The 26055-nt window shown below is 36.8% G+C and overlaps 1 protein-coding gene across 3 annotated transcripts in view; it reads left to right on the top strand.

Annotated features, from left to right (window-relative positions):
* Positions 1–26055, top strand: part of CPNE8 (copine 8) — a 310582-nt gene that overhangs the window by 67875 nt on the left and 216652 nt on the right. For all 3 annotated transcript variants that reach the window (XM_029205052.1, XM_029205053.1, XM_029205054.1), the window contains exon 4: positions 14035–14138. In XM_029205052.1, the coding sequence (XP_029060885.1) occupies positions 14035–14138 (104 nt within the window). The remainder of the gene's footprint in view (positions 1–14034; positions 14139–26055) is intronic.

Below are 26055 nucleotides of genomic sequence, written 5' to 3'. Positions count from 1 at the left end.
CACAAGCTTTAAATGATACATTAAACAAGATGATCTTAATTGATATTTATAGGACATTCCATCCCAAAACAACAAAATACACTTTCTTCTCAAGTACTCATGGAACATTGTCCAGGATAGATCATATCTTGGGTCACAAATCAAGCCTTGGTAAATCTGAGAAAATTGAAACTGTATCAAGTATCCTTTCTGACCACAGTGCTCTGAGATAGATATCAAATACAGGAAAAAACCTTTAAAAAATACAAACTTATAGAGGCTAAAACATATGCTACCTAATAACTAAGAGATCACTGAAGAAATCAAAGAGGAAATTAAAAAAAATACCTAGAAACAAATGACAATGAAAACACGACTACCCAAAAGCTATGGGATGCAGCAAAAGCAGATCTAAGAGGGAAGTTCATAGCAGTACAATCCTATTTCAAGAAACAGAAACATCTCAAATAAACAACCTAACCTTACACCTAAAGCAATTAGAGAAAGAACAAAAAACACCAAAGTTAGCAGAAGGAAAGAAATCATAAAGATCAGATCAGAAATAAATGAAAAAGAAGTAAAGGACACAATAGCAAAGATCATTAAAAATAAAAGCTGGTTCTTTGAGAAGATAAAAAAATTGATAAACCATTAGCCAGACTCATCAAGAAAAAAAGGGAGATGACTCAAATCAACAGAATTAGAAATGAAAAAGGAGAAGTAACAACTGACACTGTAGAAATACAAAGGATCTTGAGAGATTACTACAAGCAACTATATGCCAATGAAATGGACAACCTGGAAGAAATGGAAAAATTCTTAGAAAAGCACAACCTTCCGTGACTGAACCAGGAAAGAATAGAAAATATAAAGAGACCAATCACAAGCACTGAAAGTGAGACTGTGATGAAAAATCTTCCAACAAACGAAAATACATGAACAGATGGCTTCCTAGGTGACTTCTATCCAACATTTAGAGAAGTGCTAAGACCTTTCCTTCTCAAACTCTCAAAATACAGCAGAGGGAGGAACACTCCCAAACTCATTCTATGATGCCACCATCAACCTGATACCAAACCAGATAAAGATGGCACAAAGAAAGAAAATTACAGGCCAATATCATTGATGAACATAGATGCAAAAATCCTCAACAAAATATTAGCAAACAGAATCCAACAGCACATTAAAAGGATCATACAACATGATCAAGTGAGGTTTATCCCAGGAATGCAAGGATTGTTCAATATGCACAAATCAATCAATGTGATACACCATATTAACAAATAGAAGGATAAAAAGCATATGATAATCACAATGATGCAGAAAAAGCTTTTGACAAAATTCAGCACCCATTTATGATAAAAACTCTCCAGAAAGTAGCCATAGAGGGAACCTGTGTCAAAATAATAAAGGTCATATGTGACTAACCCACAGCCAACATCATTACCAATGATGAAAAACTGAAACCATTCCTCCTCTAAAATCCAGAACAGGACGAGGTTTCCCACTCTCTCTGCTGTTATTCAACATAGTTTGGAAGTTTTAGCCACTGCTAGGAATCAGAAAAGAATAAGAAATAAAAGGAATCCAAATTGGAAAAGAAGAAGTAAAACTGTCACTGTTGGCAGATGACATGATACTATACAGAGAGCATTCTAAAGATGCTCCCAGAAAACTACTAGATCCAATCAGTGGATTTGATAAGGTAGCAAGATACAAAGTTAATGTACAGAAATCTCTTGCAGTCCTATACACTAATGATGAAAAATCTGAAAGAGAAATTAAGGAAATAATCCCATTTACCATCACAACAAAAGAGGATAAAATACTTAGGAATAAACCTAGCTAAGGTGGCCAAAGACCTGTATGCAGAAAACTATAAGACACTGATGAAAGAAATTAAAGATGATACAAACAGATGAAGAGACATATCATGTTCTTGGACTGGAAGAATCAACATTGTGAAAATGACTCTACTACCCAAAGCAATCTACAGATTCAGGGCAATCTCTATCATACTACCAATGGCATTTTTAAAAGACCTAGAACAAAAATATTTCACTATTTGTATGGAAACATGAAAGACCCAGAAAAGCCAAAGCAGTCTTGAGAAAGAAAATCAGAGATGGAGGAATCAGGCTCTCTGACCTCAAACTATACCTCAAAGCTACAATAATCAAGACAGTATGGTACAGGGACAAAAATAGAAATATGGATGAATGGAACAGGATAGATATCCCAGTGATAAACCCATGCCATGCACATATGGTTACCTTATCTTTGATAAACGAGGCAAGAATATACAGTGGAGAAAAGACAGCCTCTTCAATAAGTGGTTCTTGGGAAACTGGACAGCTACATGTAAAAGAATGAAATTAGAACACTCCCTAACACCATACACAAAAATAAACTCAAAATGGATTAAAAACCTAAATGTAAGGCCAGACACTCTAAAACTCTTAGAGGAAAACATAGGCAGAACACTCTATGACATAAATCACAGCAAGATCGTTTTTGACCCAGCTCCTAGAGAAATGGAAATAAGAAGAAAAATAAACAAATGGGACCTAATGAAACTTAAAACTTTTGCATAACAAAGGAAACCATAAAGGAGATGAGAAGACAATCCTCCAAATGGGAGAAAATATTTGCAAATGAAACAATGGGCAAAGAATTAATCTCCAAAATACACAATAGCTCATGCAGCTCAATATCAAAAAAACAAACAACCCAATCCAAAAATGGGCAGAAGACCTAAACAGACATTTTGCCAAAGAAGATATACAGATTACCAAGAAACACATGAAAGGATGCTCAACATCACTAATCATTAGAGAAATGCAAATCAAAACTACAATGAGATATCACCTCAGACTGGTCAGAATGGCCGTCATCAAAAAATCTAGAAACAATAAATGCTGGAGAGGGTGTGGAGAAAAGGGGACCCTCTTGCACTGTTGGTGGGAATGTAAATCGATACAGCCACTATGGAGAACAGTATGGAGGTTCCTTAAAAAACTAAAAATAGAGCTACTGTATGACCCAGCGATCCCACTATTGGGCATATACCCTGAGAAAACTGTAAGTCTAAGAGTCATGTATCAAAATGCTCACTGTAGCACCATGTACAATAGCCAGGACCTGGAAGCAACCTAAGTGTCCACTGACAGATGAATGGATAAAGAAGATGTGGCGCATATTTACAATGGAATATTACTCAGCCATAAAAAGAAATGAAATTGAGTTATTTGTAGAGAGGTGGATGGACCTAGAGCCTGTCATACAGAGTGAAGTAAATCAGAAAAAGAAAAACAAATACCGTATGCTAACACGTATATATGGAATCTAAAAAAAAGAAGAAATTGGTTCTGATGAACCTTGGGGCAGGACAGGAATAAAGATACAGACATAGCGAATGGACTTGAGGACACAGGGAGGGGGAAGGGTAAGCTCAGACGAAGTGCGAGAGCAGCATTGACATATATACACTACCAAATGTAAAATAGAAAGCTAGTGGGAAGCAGCTTCATTGCACAGGGAGATCAGCTCGGTGCTTTGTGACCAACTAGACTTGTGTGATAGGGAGGGTGGGAAGGAGATGCAAGCGCTAGGGGATATGGGATTAATATGTATACATATAGCTGATCCACTTTGTTATATAGCAGAAACTAACACAACACTGTAAAAGCAATTATACTCCAATAAAGACGTTTAAAAAATTTTGTAACTCATTATCTCCGCTCCCGTCTTTGGCGTCATTATTATGAGTGTTAATTTTGCATATAATTTAAACACACAAGACATTTTATTATGTTTTATATCGTCAATAGTCTTTTATTTTCCATATATTTCCTATCACTTCCTCTTCATTTCTTGTTGCATTTGTATGTTTCCTTCAAGGATCATTTTTATTCCCAATGAATAAATCCCTTTAAAATTTCTGTTTGTGCAATTTTGCATTTATACAGCCAGAGTGAATTGTCTTAATTGTTTTTAATAGGGAAGTCTTTATTTTGAATTTTTTCTCTTTTTTATTGTAAATATAGAGAAAACAATACAAAAAGTGGAAAACTTAGTGAATTATTATAAGGCAAACATCTTTGTAACCATTAGCAAGGTCAAGAAATAGAACTTTGCCAGCCACCCAAAGTTTCCTGCCACATGCCCCTCTTAATCAGAGCTCTCTGTTTTCATGGAGTAATGATATGTGTGTGTGTGTGTGTGTGCGTGTGTGTGTGTGTGTGTGCCTGTGCATTTATGGTTTTTTCATCCAATTGTGAACCTCTCGACATTATAGTTTAGTCTTAAACACTTAAAAAAAAAAAAAAGAACTGGCGTACATTTTCTTTCTGTTTTCACCTACAACTTTCCCTGCATCCCTTTGGTTTTCTTTCAACTTGTCTCCTAGAGAATCTGGACCATTTGATCTATAGTTCCATAGTCAGGATCTTACTGACCATATGCTTATGGTTCAGTTCATCATGTTTTTCTGTTCTTTGTATATCTTCAGTTTGATAGGCTGACTCAAAAGGGTGATCAGACACAGGTTTAGTTATTTTAATAAATCTGTCGTTGGTCGTGTGAACTTTCATTAGGAGGCACTCTTTTTTGGTGTTAGTATCCATTGGTGTTTAGTGCCTAGATCACTGGGAATTTTCACTTGTTAGTTGGAATAATATTACCCTGTATCAACATTATCAAATCATATTGCCACTGCATACTCTCATTTAGCTCTAATTTAGTCTTAGTTCTATAACTAATTCTCACCACTACTCCATGTGTTCGACTTATGATTTTGTGACTTTACGATAGTGTGAATCGGCATTCAGTAGAAACTGTACTTTGAACTTTGAATTTTGATCTCTTCCAGAGCTAGAAATACTCTCTAGTGATGCTGGGCAGCAGCAGCAAGCCACAGCTCCCAGTCAGCCACACAATCATGAGGGTAAACAACTGAAACACTTAAAACCATTCTGTTCCTACAGGACCATTCTGGTTTTCACTTTCAGTACAGTATTTAATAAATTACATGAGATATTCCACACTTTAGTATAAAATGTTTATAATATATTTATTATAAAATAGGTTTTGTGCTAGATTATTTTGCCCAACTAGAGACTAGTGTTAAATGTTCTTAAAAGTGTTCTTAAAAGTAAGCACTTTTAAGGTAGGCTAAGGCTGAACTGAGATGTTCAGTAGGTTAGGTATATTAAATGCATTTTTGACTTAGGATATTTTCAACCTATGATGGGTTCATCAGGATGTAACCCCATTGTAAGTCAAGGAAAATCTATATCTCTCTAGGCATTGTGGTTATTGAAAGCACGATCTCTAGTGTAGATTCTTAAGAAAAGTTCATGGGAACAATATTCCCCTGGTTCTTCTATGTTGATAACAATCTGTGCCTTTTAAATATGAGGAATAGAAAATCTTTTGATCACACTTTCCTTAGGTATATTAAGTATGTTATTCCATTTTCTTTTGTCATAAAGCATTTCCATCAAAAAGTCTGGTGAAAATCTAATTTTATTTTTCTCTAAGTCATGTGCTAATGAATTTTGTTTTTAATATTTGTTTGTTCTTTGCTTTGATTTTCTTCATGTAATTTGCTACCTTCTCTCAACTCTTCATTTTTTTGATTCTTAAAAACAAAAATTTCCTTCCAACTTGTATTAAGGCATCATGTATTGCACTTATTTATTCTTGTGTCCTTACTAGTTTCTGTCATTTCTAAAATGTTTTATTTTATGTATATTTCTTCCTTGATTTCTATCACCTCATTTCTCAGTGTTTCTAATTCTGATTTATGCTGTTCATGTTTTCTATAATTTTCTTTATGTGTTTATCTCCATTTGAAATACTACATTACAGTTTTGATCTGGTTTTTAGTATATCTTTTGTCATGCTTTCATTTCCAGTAGGGGTATTATTCTGCCCTCTAATCTCCTTTTTTAATGGTAACTTTGTATGTAATTGGACCTTGATACCTTTAGTTTTCCTGAAATTTGAAAGGAATTTGGTTTCAGATAGCTTTTCTAACTTCACAAAACTCCTACCTCTGTTTAGTTATACAGTCCTCAAAAGTGTGGCAAATTGTTGCTGAGACTTCTGGCTTTGCTTCTCTTTCCATTTTTATCTGGACTTTCTCTTTTCTTTGTCACTGTTTGTTCCAAGCAAAAGTTGGGCTCACATTAATTTCCCTTTTCTCCAGCATTAGGCTTTTCAGCACTTGGCTGTCTTTGCATCTCTACAATAATATCAAATAATACGTTTTTGTATTTTATTTACCCTTTCTGGTTCTCAGAAGTATTTGTCTGTTATAAGTGACTCCATTTGAGCTGGAAGCAGAAGTTCTCATGCCTGATAATAATTGCTGGATATTGTATAGGAACAATTAGTGATAACTTGAGGCTTTGAGTGAATTTATATTTTTTCAGAGTGGGTTTACTGTTGCTTCTGGGGAGACAGCTAGGCTAGGAAAATACACTGTAATTCAGTTAAAGATTTGACTGACTAAGTTGAGCTTTATTCCTCCTGAGGATTAATTTTGTAATTCATCTTTACTCCTTGGTGTAGCCTTTTGAGATCCTAACCCCGTTGTTACTTTATTTTTAATCCCTATTTTATTTTATTTATTTTTTGCAGTACGCGGGCCTCTCACTGTTGTGGCCTCTCCCGTTGCGGAGCACAGGCTCCGGACGCGCAGGCTCAGCAGCCATGGCTCACGGGACTAGCCGCTCCGTGGCATGTGGGATCTTCCCGGATCGGGGCACGAACCCGTGTCCCCTGCATCGGCAGGTGGACTCTCAACCACTGCGCCACCAGGGAAGCCCCTATTTTTAATCCCTATTTTAAAAAGTTAAAAACATATCAAAATGTGTAAAGAAATATAGAATGAACATGCATGTATTTTTTTAAACTCCATTGTCTCTCCTAGGTGGATGGGACTGTGGAAATTTCTGCTCAGCTTGCTTCTCTTTTTCAAATACAGGATCCTGCCAGGCTCCTCTTTTTGCTTCTCTTTTTTCCAGGTTTTTGTTTCCACAATTTATAAATTTTTGTTAGCTCTCTTGTGCATGCAAAAAAATTGTTTTATGATTTCGTTTGACTTTTCTAGTTGTTCTCAGGGGAAAAGTTGGTCTGAAACAACCTAATTTGCCATAGGCAGAACTAAAAGTTTATTCTGACTGCTTTTGAATGAAAATAATTTGTAGACTTAGCTTTGCAGTGTTTCTACTTTCCTATAAAGTTCTGAACAAAAAATTAAAATGAATAAAACTCACAAAAATAAGCATTGAGAATTTAAGAATCTCCATGTTGAAACTATCCTAAAGATCTGTCTTATATACAGTAATTTCAGGAAGGGGAGGAAGAGTTGCATCATAAAGAAAGGCAGTAAGAGAATTTAATAATTCAAAAAAAAATCTAGGAATTATTGATTTGGAGGAATTTTAATATAATTGATTAAAAATTAGTTTTGAGAGCTTCCCTGGTGGCGCAGTGGTTGAGAATCTGCCTGCCAATGCAGGGGACACGGGTTCGAACCCTGGTCTGGGAAGATCCCACATACCACGGAGCAACTAGGCCCGTGAGCCACAATTACTGAGCCTGCGCGTCTGGAGCCTGTGCTCCGCAACAAGAGAGGCCGCGATAGTGAGAGGCCCGTGCAGTGAGAGGCCCGCACACCGCGATGAAGAGTGGCCCCCACTTGCCGCAACTAGAGAAAGCCCTCGCACAGAAACGAAGACCCAACACAGCCATAAATAAATAAATAAATAAAATTTTAAAAAAAATTAGTTTTGAGTATATGAAATTATTGCCTACTTTTTAGTGAATGCCAGTCAACATTTATTGCACGTGTCTATAGAACTGCTTTTAAATATTCAAAAATTTCAGAGTTGATGTGAATACATTTTTCAAGTTTATTTCAATTAAATTTAGGTAATCATCTAAATAAAATAATCTAATTTAGAATAATTGAGCAGATTAAAATAATAATCTGCCCAATTTGTTTAAAAATATTTTTCTCACATAAATGAAAATCCCACTGGTATGTGACAAAATTAACCCATATTCCCCAGTAAGGACCTCCTGGATAAATTGAGTCCATTTTTTTTCTCTTCACATGGTAAAACATGTCACTAATCACACAATTAATAGCCATGAATGACATAGTAAAAGCAGTTCCTTACATTATTGTTCTTTTTTAAAACATTATTTAATATTAAATGTTTTAAGTTTGAAAATGCTATAATCTATTTTTTTAATTGATGGAGTTTAGTCTTGTCTATATTTTATGTGTGATAATTACAGAGATATAATCAAGGTGTTCTTTTTTTGATGGTAATTGATTTAGGTTCATTCCTAAAAATAAAACATCCCAAAAAGTGAATGAAATTTCCTTATATAAAATATTCTGTCTTAACCAAGAATATTAGAAGGAAGTCAATTTACTTCTCTTTCTCTCTGTGTGTGTGTACATCTATAACTACATCTCATTCATCTATAATAATGTAAGATCTAGACAAAACCTTCAGATTTTCTACTTGCCTTCTTTTAATTAAGTGAATTTCAGATCACTGATTTGTAAAAAAAAAAAAAAAAAAGTCTTGGATAATGAGTTACATGACAGAACTCTTATCTTTTTCCCTCAGAGGAAAAGGTCCATGGATTCTCTGGTAATCCCAGTGTTTAACTCCCAGGAGGAAGTGTTTAAGAATGTAAATCTTCAATTTTGGTTGTATGTGTACGTGTATGTGAGTGTGTGTGTGTGTGCGCCTGCATGTGCACTTGTGCATGCTTACACTTGGCATCCTTTATGCAGGTTAGATATGTATAGCCCTAAATTGAGTGTTTTTATTTTACTTTGTCTTAATATTCTATCTGCACTATTCAGTTTATCTAGTCTTCTTGTCTAATCTCTGGAGACTGTCCTCTATATATCACTGCTACTAAGATTTAATTCTAATTTAATAACTGAAATAAAGATGTGCACTAGTCCACATGACCTTTTTTCTTCATCACTTTCATTTTAGTTGACAAATGAATGTGAGATTGGGTGATTGTTCTGAGCCTTCGCCATATATTAAACCTTCTTGAACATTATCTCATAACAGAGTTCATTTGCTTGGTGCAATAAATAGTTCAATGTTCTTTCCAGTACTGTTGTTCTGAAGGAGTTTAACAGTTAGTTGATTTAAAAATCAAAAGTATTTCCATTCTGTTATTTTCTGTAAGATTTGTTCCTAAATTGGAAAAGCAGGTATTTATCCGATTAGCTCAAGCATAAAACAAAGGAAATTTTTCAATGACTTGATTGTGAATTGTTTTTTATTTTTTGCTTAAAGTTTTACAAGAAACAGTGTTTTATTTTGTAACAAAATTAACAGTTTACATACTTTTTCAAATGACTGAGAACTTTCACACTTGGTTAGTAAAAAATTTTTTTTCTAACAGTTCAATTTATGAAATGGGGAAACTTAATACTGTGTAATTATGTTAAACTGCTCTGCTGTCCACATATTTAGATATGTTCATTGTGCCAGAGGTTATTGTAATCAGGTTTGTAGGTACTTCTGACAACCCAGTATTGTTGATATTCAGAAAAAGATGTTTTAGGATACAAATTACAATTCTTTCAAAAGTAGCTCTTTCTGGTGTATATGATTAACAAATATTTTAAATAATTGTCTTGCCTCAAAATTTTAACCCTCTCTGATCTGAACAGAATTATATGCAGCTGTACATTTTCCAAAGAATTAGAAAATCTTTATTTAGTGGTAGCATTAGCTAAGACTTAAATTTTATTTCAAGTCAAGAAGATTAATCACTTGGTTGATAGCTAATATATTCCATCCTCTGGGAAAGAACCAACATATTTCCCATGAGCTGAACTAATCATAATTTATCTGTGGATTTCTTATTATTGCCAGTTTTCACTTTTCATAATAGAATGACTTAAAAAACTGGAATACTGCTTAAAAGTTTTATGCTTCTTATTTTAAAAGTAAAATATACTGCAAGAAATTTGGAAAACCCACAAATACATAGTGAAAAACAATTAGAATATAGTTGATACATTCTGGTATACTTTCTTCTATGTTTCTTTGTATTTATATATATATATATATATATATATATATATATATACACACACAAACATATTTTAATCAAAATTGGTATTATACTATAAATTTTCCTTGATTTTTTTCCTCTGAACAATATATTGAAGATCACCTTAGTTAACCGTTTGTTTAATTTTGTACTTGTATGAACCAAACAGATATGTATATTCTGTGCCTAAATGGAGCTTATTGTTTAATAAGGGAAATAAAAAACAAAAGTATTAATATAATTCCAGAGTATAAGTTTTATGAGGGAAAACAAACAGGAACTATGAAGGAGAATAATAGTAGGGCTGGGGGACCTACTTTAGACTGGGTGTTTACAGCCAGAGGCTGAAAGGATAAAAAAAGTCAGCCATGCAAGCGTGGTGTTAAGAACATTCCAGGAAGAAGAAATAGCAAGTACAAGGGCCATCGGATGGGAAGTGTTTGGTGTGTAAAATGATGTAAAAGAAGGCCAGCTGTCTGGAGCAAAGAGAAAGAGGGGATACTGGCCCATAATGAAGTTTAAGAGGTAGAAAGGGGCAAGTCTTATAGACGAAAGAAAAGAGGTTTTATTTGAAGTACTGTGGGAAGCTGTTAAAGATTTTTAGGGTAGTGAAATTGCATGACTATGTTTACATTTTTCAAATGTTTACTCTGGCTGTTATGTGGAGGATGAATTGGAGGGGGAACAAGAGAGATAGGATGCTCTTGAGGTGGTCCATGAAAAGGAAGAAAATCTTGAATTAAACTGATGACAGGAGATAGGGAGAGAAGTGGACAACTGTGAGATATGTTTTGGAGTTGAAATTGACAACTTATGAGGTGGTGATGAGTAGGGTTGGTTGGTTAAAAAGGAGTTGAAAAGGATGACTCTCATTTATGGCCTAAGGAATCAAGTAGATGGTGATATCATTTATTGGCAAGGGGTTGACTCGGTAAGGACTAGGATTGGGGTGGTGCTTGTGGTATAAAATAAATATTTAAAATTTAAATGTTAATTATCAGGGTCGCATAAGACAACCACACGTATAAGTCTAGAAGATAGTAGTATGCATGAGTCTTTACTTAGAGGCCAATCTGGGCTGATGATGTACATTTGGAAGTTATCATCATGTAGATGGGATTTAAAGCCAAAGAATAGATTAAATAACCTAATAGAAAAGTGAAGATAGACAGATGAAGAGGGCCTGGAATTGTGCTCTGACAGTGAGAAATTGCATGTCTGAGAATCTAAGAAGAGAAAAACAGGGCACTGTGGTGTCAAAAAACCAGAAAAGCCTGCTTCAGAATGGAAGGAATGGACAGTTTTGTCAAATGCTGCTGAGTAGTCTGATGTGATGAAGGCCAAGAAGTGACCACTTGATTTAGCAATATGAAGATCACTGTTGACATCATCGAAAGCAATTTCAGGGCTATGTGTCAGAAGGCATATTATAGTAGATGTTCATAATTTATAGGTGATTAGCTGAAATTTTAATGGCTACATATTAATCTTCACTTGAGATGGCAGAGTATACTCAGCCACCCATATTGCTGACAAGCCATTTTTCCCTAAGACAAGCTTGTTTTAATGGCTTCTGGGCCCAAGTTGCTGGCTTTGCAACTCAGTGAACGTTACCCTGAGAATTCCACTCTAACTTCTTCCCTCTGAGTGAGGGTTTGGGTTAAAATCCACAAGAGGGATTGGGGTGCTGGGGGATATGGGTACTGCCTGAGTTTTTCTTTGAGAGTGTTGCACATTTGCTAGTTTGGTATTCTCTGCTCTGGTCTGGAAACCATTTGCCTCCAGGCAGTAGAAAGGCTGGGAGGGCCCAGGCTCTCTCTGGTTCAGATTTGTACTCCTTGACCTCTGCATTGCTTTTTTGGGGTGCATGTGTACTATCAGCCTGTGTTTTTTGGTACATGCTCTTACTCCCATTCCCTTAAAATTAGAAACCATGGATAGGCTTATTGTTGAATCTTCCCGAGGCCTAATATATTCTATGCTGAAATAGGGGAGAGTCCTAGAAAGAATGAATGTATATTTTATAGCCAAAGTGACTTAGGTTGGGACCCTCTACATCAATTTTCTCATCTTAAAGTAGGACTGCTAACACCTACCTTGTGGGGTTATGGTAAAGATTTAAAGTAATGTGTGAAAGTGCTTAGAACAAAGTAAAGTACTCAATGGTGGTTGTAATTATTATTATTGTTCAAATAAATGTTCAATATTTTTGAAATGTTGAATTAGTTACCTGGGTTATGATTTGCCTTTATGATTTTAGTCCAAGATATGAAACATTGCCTAATGCATAAGCCTCTGCAAACTAGTTCTTTTTCAGATACTTAGTAATAGCCATAATCTGGGACAAAGTGAGAGTGGCACGGACATATATACACTACCAAATGTAAAATAGGTAGCTAGTGGGAAGCAGCCGCATAGCACAGGGAGATCATCTCGGTGCTTAGTGACCACCTAGAGTGGTGGGATAGGGAGGGTGGGAGGGAGACCCAAGAAGGAGGGGATATGGAGATATATGTATATGTATAGCTGATTCACTTCGTTATACAGCAGAAACTAACACACCATTGTAAAGCAATTATACTCCAATAAAGATGTTAAAAAAATGTATGTATGTATGTATTTTTCGCTGCGTTGGGTCCTTCATTACTGCGCATGAGCTTTCTTCAGTTGTGGCGAGTGGGGGCTACTCTTCGTTGTGATGCGTGGGCTTCTCATTGTGGTGGCTTCTCTTGTTGCGGAGTGCGGGCTCTAGGCACGTGGCCTTCAGTAGTTGTGGCACACAGGCTCAGTAGTTGTGTCTCGTGGACTCTAGAGTGCAGGCTCAGTCATTGTGGCTCACGGGCTTAGTTGCTCCACAACATGTGGGATCTTCCTGAACCATGGCTCGAACCCGTGTCCCCTGCATTGGCAGGCGGATTCTTAACTACTGCACTACCAGGGAAGTCCCTGTCATCAAGATTTTGTTTCATAGCTTTATTATCACAGTATATGTGATAAGCTCGTGACCTTTACTTTATGGTGGATTAGTAGTTTTCTTATTCCTAATAAAAAGATAGTTTTGCCTTGAACTCCAATAAGAGTGCTCTGATAAGACAGCATGCATAATGCTGTTCAGAACTAAAGGTTAAAATTCCCTCTTTAGAATACCATGTTAGTAGGAGAGGAAGAATGTAAGCCAAATACAAAAAAAGAGATATAAAGTTTATATTTTTGCTCTACCTTTGGAAGCAGTGCCTGATAGCCTTCCTTCACATTGGGAGGAAGTAGTTCTGTTTATTGGTTTCCAATTCCCCTAAGATGGAGAAACTTATTTTTTCTAAGCAAAAGTATGATACAGTAGCTTAAAAGCATGCAAGAATCGTAGGTCTCATTTTGCCTATCTAGATACTATAAAAATTAAAGCAGAACAAAACAAAGAAATGATTGAATTGTGTAATAGATTATAAGACAGTTTTTCCCTGAATATGGCTAATAAACTATTCTGTGTAGAGGACTGCTTGATTTTGAACTGAATATGAACACATATTCTCATAACCAAGCCCTCCAGTTGTAAGAATATGTATTGGTTGGCCTAGTTATACACTAAGTTAGGAAGAATATTTGTGATAAATTTAAATTTAAGGTGGAAATAACTTCTCTTGATTGGAAAGGGATTTGGCTTTCAAGTGGGGATAAAAGTGGAGGAAGTGTTATTGTTGTTATAAGAATTTTCAGAATCTGCTTTTCCAATAAATGTGAATGAACTCAGGGCTCATTTTCTGAACTCCCTGAGCAAATAAGAGGGATGATTTGATCTCTAAAAGCTTTTCTGAGGGCTTTATTTTATCAAGTCATTTGGATATTCATTGCTTACGTTTTCAAGGAAATATAATAATAATCACTATACTGCAATATGTAACTGTGCAACGCTTGATTTTAACCTCTCTCTCTTTTCCTCAACAGTTTGGAAGGACTGAAGTAATTGATAATACTTTAAATCCTGATTTTGTAAGAAAATTTATTCTGGACTACTTTTTTGAAGAAAGAGAGAATCTTCGTTTTGACTTGTAAGTTCCAGTAAAACTTGCATTTTAAAAACTGATTTTTAAAGACTCCATCCATAACATAAGGTTGGGTCCTATGGATGTACTAAATACTAGATTATATTAGCAGGAAATCAGATTAATTCCATTTAGAGTGTGGCCTGAGCACCATCCCCAGCATTGCTTTGCATTTTATGGATTTTCTCTACCTGTTTATTGAAAATATAAGTGATTTAACCACGTAGAAATGCTGGGTGGTATATATGGACATAATTTCAAACCATCCTATCCCTCAGTAGTTTTCTTAAAATTTCTACTTATACTCCAAGGTGATCCTCATATATTCCCATGGCTGACATTTCCCAGATCTTGGTTTCTCTCAGCTGCTTCTTTGTATAGTACATGGATCTCTGCCTAACTATGGCTCCCTTTATCTCTTTGTGGACTCATATTTCCAAGACTCAGGATGCTAAAGCTAGAATTTTTTTTTAACATCTTTATTGGAGTATAATTGCTTTACAACGGTGTGTTAGTTACTGCTTTATAACAAAGTGAATGAGTTATACATATACACATGTTCCCATATCTCTTCCCTCTTGCATCTCCCTCCCTCCCACCCCTCTAGGTGGTCACAAACCACCTAGCTGATCTCCCTGTGCTATGTGGCTGCTTCCCACTAGCTATCTATTTTACGTTTAGTAGTGTATATATGTCCATGCCACTCTCTCACTTGGTCACAGCTTACCCTTCCCCCTCCCCATATCCTCAAGTCCATGCTCTAGTAGGTCTGTGTCTTTATTCCCGTCTTACCCCTACATTCTTCATGACATTTCTTTTCATAGATTCCATATATATGTGTTAGCATATGGTATTTGCTTTTCTACTTCTGGCTTACTTCACTCTGTATGACAGACTCTAGGTCTATCCACCTCACTACAAATAACTCAATTTCGTTTCTTTTTATGGCTGAGTAGTATTCCATTGTATATATGTGCCACATCTTCTTTATACATTTACCTGTTTAAGGACACTTAGGTTGCTTCCATGTCCTGACTATTGTAAATAGAGCTGCAATGAACAATTTTGGTACATGACTCTTTTTGAATTATGGTTTTCTCAGAGTATATGCTTAGTCGTGGGATTGCTGGGTCGTATGGTAGTTCTATTTGTAGTTTTTCAAGGAACCTCCATACTATTCTCCATAGTGGCTGTATCAATTTACACTCCCACCAACATGAAAGAGTGTTTCCTTTTCTCCACACCCTCTCCAACATTTATTGTTTCTAGATTTTTTGATGATGGCCATTCTGTCTGGTGTGAGATGATATCTCATTGTAGTTTTGATTTGCATTTCTCTAACGATTAATGATGTTGAGCATTCTTTCATGTGTTTGTTGGCAATCTGTATATCTTCCTTGGAGAAATGTCTATTTAGGTCTTCCGTCCATTTTTGGATTGGGTTGTTTGTTTTTTTGTTATTGAGCTGCATGAGCTGCTTGTATATTTTGGAGATTAACCCTGTGTCAGTTGCTTCATTTGTAAATATTTTCTCCCATTCTGAGTGTTGTCTTTTGGTCTTGTTTATGGTTTACTTTGCTGTGCAAAAGCTTTTAAGTTTCATTAGGTCCCATTTGTTTATTTTTGTTTTTATTTCCATTTCTCTAAGAGGTGGGTCAAAAACGATCTTGCTGTGATTTATGTCATAGAGTGTTCTGCCTATGTTTTCCTCTAAGAGTTTTATAGTGTCTGGCCTTACATTTAGGTTTTTAATCCATTTTGAGTTTATTTTTGTGTATGGTGTTAGGGAGTGTTCTAATTTCATACTTTTACATGTACCTTTCCAGTTTTCCCAGCACCACTTATTGAAGAGGCTGTCTTTTCTCCACTGTATATTCTTGCCTCCTTTATCAAAGATAAGGTGACCATATGTGCATCGGTTTATCTCTGGGCTTTCTATCCTGTCCCATTGATCTATCTTTCTGTTTTTGTGCCAGTACCATAGTGTCTTCATTACTGTAGCTTTGTAGTATAGTCTGAAGTCAAGAAGCCTGATTCCTCCACTTCCATATTTCGTTCTCAAGATTGCTTTGGCTATTCGGGGTCTTTTGTGTTTCCATACAAATTGTGAAATTTTTTTGTTCTAGTTCTGTGAAAAATGCCAGTGGTAGTTTCATAGGGATGGCATTGAATCTGTAGATTGCTTTGGGTAGTAGAGTCATTTTCACAGTGTTGATTCTTCCAATCCAAGAACATGGTATATCTCTCCATCTATTTGAATCATCCTTAATTTCTTTCATCAATGTCTTATAATTTTCTGCATACAGGTCTTTTGTCTCCTTAGGTAGGTTTATTCCTAGATATTTTATTGGTTTTGTTGCAGTGGTAAATGGGAGTGTTGTCTTAATTTCACTTTCAGATTTTTCATCATTAGTGTATAGGAATGCCAGAGATTTCTGTGCATTAATTTTGTATCCTGCCACTTTACCAAATTCATTGATTAGCTCTAGTAGTTTTCTGGTAGCATCTTTAGGATTCTCTATGTATAGTATCATGTCATCTGTAAACAGTGACAGCTTTACTTCTTCTTTTCCGATTTGGATCCCTTTTATTTATTTTTCTTCTCTGATTGCTGTGGCTAGATCTTCCAAAACTATGTTGAATAAGAGTGGTGAGAGTGGGCAACCTTGTCTTGTTCCTGATCTTAGTGGAAATGCTTTCAGTTTTTTGCCATTGAGGATGGTGTTGGCTCTGGGTTTGTCATATATGGCCTTTATTATGTTGAGGAAAGTTCTCTCTATGCCTATTTTCTGCAGGGTTTTTATCATAAATGGGTGTTGAATTTTGTCACAAGCTTTCTCTGCATCTATTGAGATGATCATATGGTTTTTCTCCTTCAATTTGTTAATATGGTGTATCACGTTGATTGATTTCCGTATATAGAAGAATCCTTGCATTCCTGGAATAAACCCAACTTGATCATGGTGTATGATCCTTTTAATGTGCTGTTGGATTCTGTTTGCTAGTATTTTGTTGAGGATTTTTGCATCTATGTTCATCAGTGATATCTGCCTGTAGTTTTCTTTCTTTGTGACATCTTTGTCTGGTTTTGTTCTTAGGGTGATGGTGGCCTCATAGAATGAGTTTGGGAGTGTTCCTCCCTTTGCTATATTTTAGAAGTGTATGAGAAGCATAGGTGTTAGCTCCTCACTAAATGTTTGATAGAATTTGCCTGTGAAGCCATCTGGTCGTGGGCTTTTGTTTGTTGGAAGATTTTTAATCACAGTTTCAATTTCAGTGCTTGTGATTGGTCTGTTCATATTTTCTATTTCTTCCTGGTTCAATCTCAGCAAGTTGTGCATTTCTAAGAATTTGTCCATTTCTTCCAGGTTGTCCATTTTATTGGCATAGAGTTGCTTGTAGTAATCTCTCATGATCTTTTGTATTTCTGCACTGTCAGTTGTTACGTCTCCTTTTTCATTTCTAATTCTATTGATTTCAGTCTTCTCCCTATTTTTCTTGATGAGTCTGGCTAATGGTTTATCAATTTTGTTTATCTTCTCGAAGAACCAGCTTTTAGTTTTATTGATCTTTGCTACCATTTCCTTCATTTCTTTTTCATTTATATCTGATCTGCTCCTTATGGTTTCTTTTCTTCTGCTAAATTTGGTCTTGTTTTGTTCTTCTTTCTCTAATTGCTTTAGGTGCAAGGTTAAGTTTTTTATTTGAGGTGTTTCCTGTTTCTTAAGGTAGGATTGCATTGCTATAATCTTCCCTCTTGTAACTGCTTTTGCTGCATCACATAGGATTTGGGTCGTCGTGTCTCCATTGTCATTTGCTTCTATGTATTTTTTGATTTCCTCTTTGATTTATTCAGTGATCACTTCGTTATTAAGTAGTGTATTGTTTAGCCTCCATGTGTTTGTATTTTTTACACATCATTCCTGTAATTGATATCTAGTCTCATAGCATTGTGGTCGGAAAAGTTACTTGATATTATTTCAGTTTTCTTAAATTTGCCAAGGCTAGATTGTGACCGAAGATATGATCTACCTGGAGAGTGTTCCATGAGCACTTGAGAAAAGTGTGTATTCTGTTGTTTTTGCATGGCATGTCATATAAATATCAATTAAGTCCATCTTGTTTAAGGTATCATTTAAAGCTTGTGTTTCCTTATTTATTTTCATTTTGGATGATCTGTCCATTGGTGAAAGTGGGGTGTTAAAGTCCCCTACTATGAATGTGTTACTGTTGATTTCCCCTTTTACGGCTGTTAGTATTTGCCTTATGTATTGAGGTGCTCCTATGTTGGGTGCATAAATATTTACAATTGTTATATCTTCTTCTTGGATTGATCCCTTGATCATTATGTGGTGTCCTTCTTTGTCTCTTGTAATAATCTTTACTTTAAAGTCTATTTTTTCTGATATGAGAATTGCTACTCCAGCTTTCTTCTGATTTCCATTTGCATGGAATATCTTTTTCCATCCCCTTACTTTCAGTCTGTATGTGTCTCTAGGTCTGAAGTGGGTCTCTTGTAGACAGCATCTATACAGGTATTGTTTTAGTATCCATTCAGCCAGTCTGTGTCTTTCGGTGGGAGCATTTAATCCATTTACATTTAAGGTAATTATCGATATGTATGTTCCTATTCCCATTTACTTAATTGTTTTTGTTTGTTATTGTAGGTCTTTTCCTTCTCTTGTGTTTCTTGCCTAGAGAAGTTCCTTTAGCATTTGTTGTAAAGCTGGTTTGGTGGTGCTGAACTCTCTCAGCTTTTGCTTGTCTGTAAAAGTTTTAATTTCTCCATCAAATCTGAATGAGATCCTTTCTGGTTAGAGTAATCATGATTGTAGGTTTTTCTCCTTCATCACTTTAAATATATCCTGCCATTCCCTTCTGGCTTGCAGAGATTCTGCGGAAAGATCAGCTGTTAACCGTATGGGGATTCCCTTCTGTGTTATTTGTTGTTTTTCCCTTGCTGCTTTTAATATGTTTTCTTTGTATTTAACTTTTTATAGTTTGATTAATATGTGTCTCGGTGTGTTTCTCCTTGGATTTATCCTGTTTGGGATTCTGTGTGCTTCCTGGACTTGATTAACTCTTTCCTTTCCCATATTAGGGAAGTTTTCAACTATAATCTCTTTAAATATTTTCTTGGTCCCTTTCTTTTTCTCTTCTTCTGGGACCCCTATAATTCGAATGTTGGTGTGTTTATTGTTCTCCCAGAGGTCTCTGAGACTGTCCTCAATTCTTTTCATTCTTTTCTCTTTATTATGCTCTGCAGTAGTTAGTTACACTATTTTATCTTCCAGGTCACTTATCCGTTCTTCTGCTTCAGTTATTCTACTATTGATACCTTCTAGAGTATTTTTAGTTTCATTTATTGTGTTGTTCATCATTGCTTGTTTGATCTTTAGTTCTTCTAGGTCCTTGTTAAATGTTTTTGCATTTTCTGTATTCTATTTCCAAGATTTTGGGTCATGTTTACTATCATTATTGTGAACTCTTTTTTAGGTAGACTGCCTATTTCCTCTTCATTTGTTAGGTCTGGTGGGTTTTTACCTTGCTCCTTCATCTGCTGTGTGTTTTTCTGTCTTTTCATTTTGCTTATCTTACTGTTTTGGGGTCTCCTTTTTGCAGACTGAAGGTTTGTAGTTCCTGTTGTTTTTCATGTCTGTCCCCAGTGGCTAAGGTTGCTTCAGTGGGTTGTGTAGGTTTCCTGGTGGAGGGGAGTAGTGCCTGTGTTCTGGTGAATGAGGCTGCATCTTGTCTTTTTGGTGGGCAGGTCCATGTCTGGTGGTGTGCTTTGGGGTGTCTGTGGCCTTATTATGATTTTAGGCAGCCTCTCTGCTAATGTATGGGACTGTGTTCCTGTCTTGCTCGTTGTTTTGTATAGGGTGTCCAGCAGTGTAGCTTGCTGGTTGTTGAGTGAAGCTGGGTGTTGGTGTTGAGATGGAGATCTCTGGGAGATTTTCACCATTTGATATTACGTGGAGCTGGGAGGCCTTTTGTGGACCAGTGTCCTGAAGTTGGCTCTCCCACTTCTGTGGCACAGCCCTGATGCCTGGCTGGAGCACCAGGAGCCTGTTCTCCACATGGCTCAGAATAAATGGGAGAAAAAATAAAAAGAAAGAAAGAGGATAAAATAAAATAAAGTAAGATAAAATAATTAAAATAAAAAATAATTATTAAAAAAATTTTTTTAAAGTAAAAAAAAAGAAAGAAGAAAACTGGACGGTCAGAACCCTAGGACAAATGGTGAAAGCAAAGCTATACAGACAAAATCTCACACAGAAGCATATACATACACACTCACAAAAAGAGGACAAGGGGAAAAAATAATATATCTTGCTCCCAAAGTCCACCTCCTCAATTTGGGATGATTCGTTGTCTATTCAGCTGTTCCACAGATGCAATGTACACCAAGTTGATTGTGGAGCTTTAATCAGCTGCTTCTGAGGCTGCTGAAATTTCCCTTTCTCTTCTTTGTTTGCACAACTCCTGGGGTTCAGCTTTGGATTTGGCCCCACCTCTGCGTGTAGGTCACCTGAGGGCACCTCTTCTTTGCTCAGACAGTATGGTGTTAAAGGAGCAGCTGATTTGGGTCCTCTGGCTCACTCAGGCTGGGGGGATGGAGGCGGATGGTTGCAGGGCGAGCCTGAGGCAGCACAGGCCGGCATGACTTTGCACCAGCCTGAGGTGCGCCGTGCGTTCTCCCGTGGAAGTTGTACCTAGGTCACGGGACTCTGGCAGTGGCGGGCTGCACAGGCTCTCAGGAGGGGCGGCATGGATAGTGACCTGTTCTGGCACACAGGCTTCTTGGTGGTGGCAGCAGCAGCTTTAGCGCCTCATGCCAGTCTCTGGGGTCTGCTCTGATAGCCGTGACTCACGCCCGTCTCTGGAGCTCCTTTAAGCACCGCTCTTAATCCCCTCTCCTCTTCAGCACAAAACAAAGAGGCAAGAAAAAGTCTCTTGTCTCTTCGGCGGCTCCAGACTTCTTCCGGACTCCCTCCCAGCTAGCTGTGGTGCACTAACCCCTTTAGGCTGTGTTCGCGCTGCCAACCCCAGTCCTCTCCAGGCATCCGACCGAAGTCCGAGCCTCAGCTCCCAGCCCCCGCCTGTCCCGGCGTGTGAGCAGACAAGCCTCTCGGGGTGGTGAGTGCTGGTCGGCACCGATCCTCTGTGCGGGAATTTCTCCGCTTTGCCCACCGCGCCCCTGTTGCTGTGCTTTCCTCTGTGGCTCTGAAGCTTCCCCCCTCCACCACCGGAGTCTCCGCCCGTGAAGGGGCTTCTGGTGTGTGGAAACCTTTCCTCCTTCACAGCTCCCTCCCACTGGTGCAGGTCCCGTCCCTATCCTTTTGTCTCTGTTTATTCTTTTTTCTTTTGCCTTACCCAGGTACGTGGGGACTTTCTTGCCTTTTGGGAGGTCTGAGGTCTTCTGCCAGCAATCAGTGGGTGTTCTATAGGAGCAGTTCTACGTGTAGATGTATTTCTGATATATCTGTGGAGAGGAAGGTGATCTCTGCGTCTTACTCTTCCGCCATCTTCTCCCTGGAATAAAGCTAGAATTTTTAATATTCTTTTTATTTTGATGCTGAATCAGACATATTAAAATATTATCTTTAAGTTCAACTCCCTATCCACAGAGAATCTGGCGTCAGTCTGTTTACAAGATATTATTAGTTATTGAGTTTTTGTTCCACAGAGGTGAACTGTGGTACTCACCCACTTTCCCACACTGTCGTCTAATTTTAGCCCTCCTTGTATTGGTTTCTTAAGTCCACGTCATTTCACATTCATAATTGTGGCTATTATAGAATTGCCCTAGTAGAAGGAAAGGAAGGAAAATGGTGCTCTAAAAAGTATGATAGCAATCACGTGTTAGTCAGTAGACCAGAGAGCAAAAATTAAGAGCTGGTCAGGTCATTCTGGAGAGAAGTAGGTAAAGAATGATTTACCTGTACATAGAGTGGTGGTCACGTGCTCATCTCTACTGAACATGAGACTAAGGAAGCTAATGGATTTTAAGGAGTGTGCAGGTAAGAAAATATAATTCCACTGAACTTGGTGTTGGTTAGTCATTTAAATATTATGTCTATTTTACCAAATGCCATTTCAAGAGTTACTTTGACAAACTAATGACTCAAATGAGAATATATTAGGTTCGTGAAGCACCTGATACTTATACCATGTTTGTCAAGCTCACCAGGTATGCTTGGCATGGACAAGGAAGACTTAAAGGTAGGAAGGAAGTTAGGCCATTGATAGAACAACGTATTTCTCTAATATTTTGTGATAAATCAGTAATATTGTACTGTATGTGATTCATGGAATTAAAAAAAAAACAAAACTTCAGCACGCTTACTGGTGGAAATATGGAAGAAAAGAATGATTAGATGGTTTAATATGTTTGTTACTAATATCTTCCAGTTTTTTATAAACTAAGTAAAATAACTATGGAAGCTCATACCGTTTGAGAGTAAGTTTTGTAAGTACAGACAAAAAGATGTGGTTCGTGATAGTAATACTACTGCTATTATTCACAGTTTGTAATAGAATCATTGCTATATGTAAACAGATTTAACCAATCCAATAAATTTCTGAGGCAGAGTTATCTCATATATATATATATATATTTATTTTAGTTTTTCAGTATGCGAGCCTCTCACAGCTGTGGCCTCTCCCGTTGCGGAGCACAGGCTCCAAACGCGCAGGCCCAGCAGCCATGGCTCACGGGCCAAGCCGCTCCGTGGCATGTGGGATCCTCCCGGATCGGGGCACAAACCCGTGTCCTGCATCGGCAGGCAGACTCTCAACCACTGCACCACCAGGGAAGCCCCAATCTCATTTTTTATAAATGAGAAAACTGAGGCCTGGATAGTTTAATTAACATGTTTATTGGATCTGTGCTTTCCAATACAGAATTAAATTTTGCATAAAATAGTTTATAATTTAATTGTACAAAGCCCGAATGTCTAAAATTTTATGAAGAGAATAAATAATGCCTGGACTGAGGAATTTTTATTTTTGTCTTGGTTATCTAATACTGATGAAAGTAAATGTTTGAAGTGTTCTACTGCACAGTGAATGTAGTAGTGGAATATATTTAATATAAGTAAGCAAAAGTAAGAATATATAGGAAATTAGTATGTTTGATTAGAATGGGAGCATGTTGTATTATTTTATCATAGTGTAACAAGAAGAAATAAAGTACCAAATTAATGTAGGTAAATGATATATTTTAACTTCTTCAGCTTTTTCCTTTTTTCTAAAATTTACAGGATTTCTCATAGAAATTATATCATGTTTGAAATGTGAAAGCATATTGCAAACTTGAGTTAAATAAGTTATCATTTAAACTTTTGAATGTATTTGGTTAATTTCAGAAATTTGAGTCAAATAATATTATTTCAATTTTATATGATCTCTAAAAAATTCAGGCAGTTAGGACCACAGAAGGGGATACCTGGAGAAGATTATCAAGAAAAGTAACAAGTATATTCTCTTAGTTTATGTACTATTTTTGATATCACTTTAAATAATTTCTTCTGATTTTGCACTTTTGTAAGTATCTCATATAACCTGGGAGAGCAGGCTTTCTTTCTTTTTTTTAAACGTTGTGATTTTCCCACCATACCTATCTAAATAAATGTGAAGAACAGTGTAATTGTTGTCTAGTTATGAGTACCTATTTATCCATTGTACCTAACTATGATTAGTTTTTTAATTTTGTCTTAGCAATGTATTAGTCCTAGGAGAAAATGTTCATTGTAGAAAATTTAGGAAATGAGAAAAGGATAAAGTAGTCAATAAAATCACCTGTAATCCCAATGTGCATCACTCAAAGCACTACCACAAATACTCCAACATGTTTACAGTAACATGTCCCTTTGAAGGAACAGCAGTGCTGAATAGTGCAGTAGTCTACATTGGCCAACAGATAGGTGTAAATGGTTTTCAGAATTGTGTTTTATTTAGTTAACCTGTGTATTGATTTTACAAAATTCTAGAAAACAATAAAAAAGAAGCTTTGGAAGTACAACATCTAAACAATTGCATATTATGGAAGGTTTGAGAAATGGCTTTGGGGAGGTATTTTTAGTTAACTTTCAATGCTGATAGAAAATTGTAATCAGAGAGAGAGAGAAAGAAAATGAATGAATATGTATTCCTGATTCCTGGCAGCAGTGGCCCAAATTTCTGTAAGTTCTTATTAATCCACAATTATTGTTATGGTGATTTGCCTGAGATATTTTTAAGATTAGTTTATCAGCTATGAGTTGTAAAATTCTCCTGCCTTTTTGATTTGATGTGTACTTACTCATTAAAGAGACATGGTTTCTGTCATCATGCTATGTATATATCACAGATAAAGTCATAAACTTTTATTTATTTTGTTATATAACTGTTACACCTATAATAGTATAGGTACTTTATAAATTACTTTGTTGTCATAGTTGAAAATTTTATTATTGGCAGAACAGCTGTACAGAAATGTCTTTGAGCAAGAAGTGTGGGTAGCTGTATCACTATGTAGTATGTGAGGAGAATGTAAGAAATCAGATATAATTCTTTTTGCTCTTGTTTTTCCATTTAGCCTAGAACAACAAGGGAGTTATAAGTGTAGGTTTGACTTACCTAGTAGATGATTTTCCTCCTTGATAAATCAGGTGGTGATAATTATGGAATGTATTATGTTATTACAATCTAGTTTTGAAGATTCTCAACACTTTGGGGGAAAATATGTTGCTTTATTTTTTCCAATAATTGTCCCAACACTGCCAATTCCAGTTTTTCCCATTGGTTAAGGGCTACCTTAACAATGCCAAGGTCTAACTGCATGACTTTTCAATCACTTTTGTTTATCAGAACCATCTCATTTTGTTAATAGTTATGTACTATTCATTTTAAAACTTTAATCTCAAACTTAATCCAAAACTCTTCACTTTCTCTCCCCTCATTTGGAGCTTCTATCATAACTACTTGCAGGAGAGAAGGGGAGTGGAAGAGCAGAAAGCTAGGGGAGTTGGGAGGCAGATATGTGAGTTCTACAAAGCCTAGACCTTAGAGGATACTGGCCACAGGGGTCACATATCAAGGGGACTAAAGAGCTGTGCAGTGGTGCTGAATCAAATCTCAGAGACAGAGTTTTGGGTGAAGTAGAAAAGAATAGCTTTATTGCTTTGCCAGGCAAAGGGAGACACAGCATGCTGCTGCCTTTGAAAGGTTGTGTCCCAACCTGGGAAGATTTGTTGATGAGTTTTATAGCAAGGATTCAAGGGTGGGGTTCCTGATAAGATTAGTGTGTGTTCAGGGCCTTCATTCCTCTAATCTGGTCTCAGGTAATCTATTGATGTGCTTCTCTGACTCCTTTAATCTGGCCTCAGGTGGTCTTCTCTGGAATGAATAATTCCAACATCTTCCATTTGTTGGAGGTTTTAATCCTATAAAGAGCTTAAAGATATTGTTATGTGTACTCCTTTAGGGTGAACCAGGGCCCTGCCCCAAGGCTGCACTATTGTTTCTCTGCTGCTCCTCCCTTGTCTCTGCATCCCCTCCCTTCCTTGATTAGCAACTGTTGTAATCTGCCCTTTGGAACTCAGGGAAGCTTATGGAGGCTGGAGTCTGTTCCCTACAAATGAGAAACGGGGAAAATGGAAAGGCTTCCATACCCAGGAGCCCCAGAGGGTCCTTCTTGCTTTCAAAAGGACATTGTTCCTTGTTCTTCAGCTCTTAGAAGGCACTTCCTAACACTGTCAGCTAACATTCTCTTCCATTGGCATCCTAGGATGGACCTATAGGCAGGTTCTTTAAGTGGCAGGGAAACCAGATGCTGTCCTCCTCTTCACACAATCACCCTAGGTTTTGGAGCTCCCCTTCACCTTGCTTTAGGGAGTGGAAAGAACCTCCTGATGTCCCCCCAGAAGTAAGGAATAGCCTG

The sequence above is a fragment of the Monodon monoceros genome, unplaced genomic scaffold (assembly GCF_005190385.1).
Source record: "Monodon monoceros isolate NGI ecotype Baffin Bay Population unplaced genomic scaffold, NGI_Narwhal_1 Super_Scaffold_6, whole genome shotgun sequence".
In the NCBI taxonomy this organism is placed as follows: Eukaryota; Metazoa; Chordata; class Mammalia; order Artiodactyla; family Monodontidae; genus Monodon; species Monodon monoceros.
This window is presented reverse-complemented; position numbering and strand designations above follow the sequence as displayed.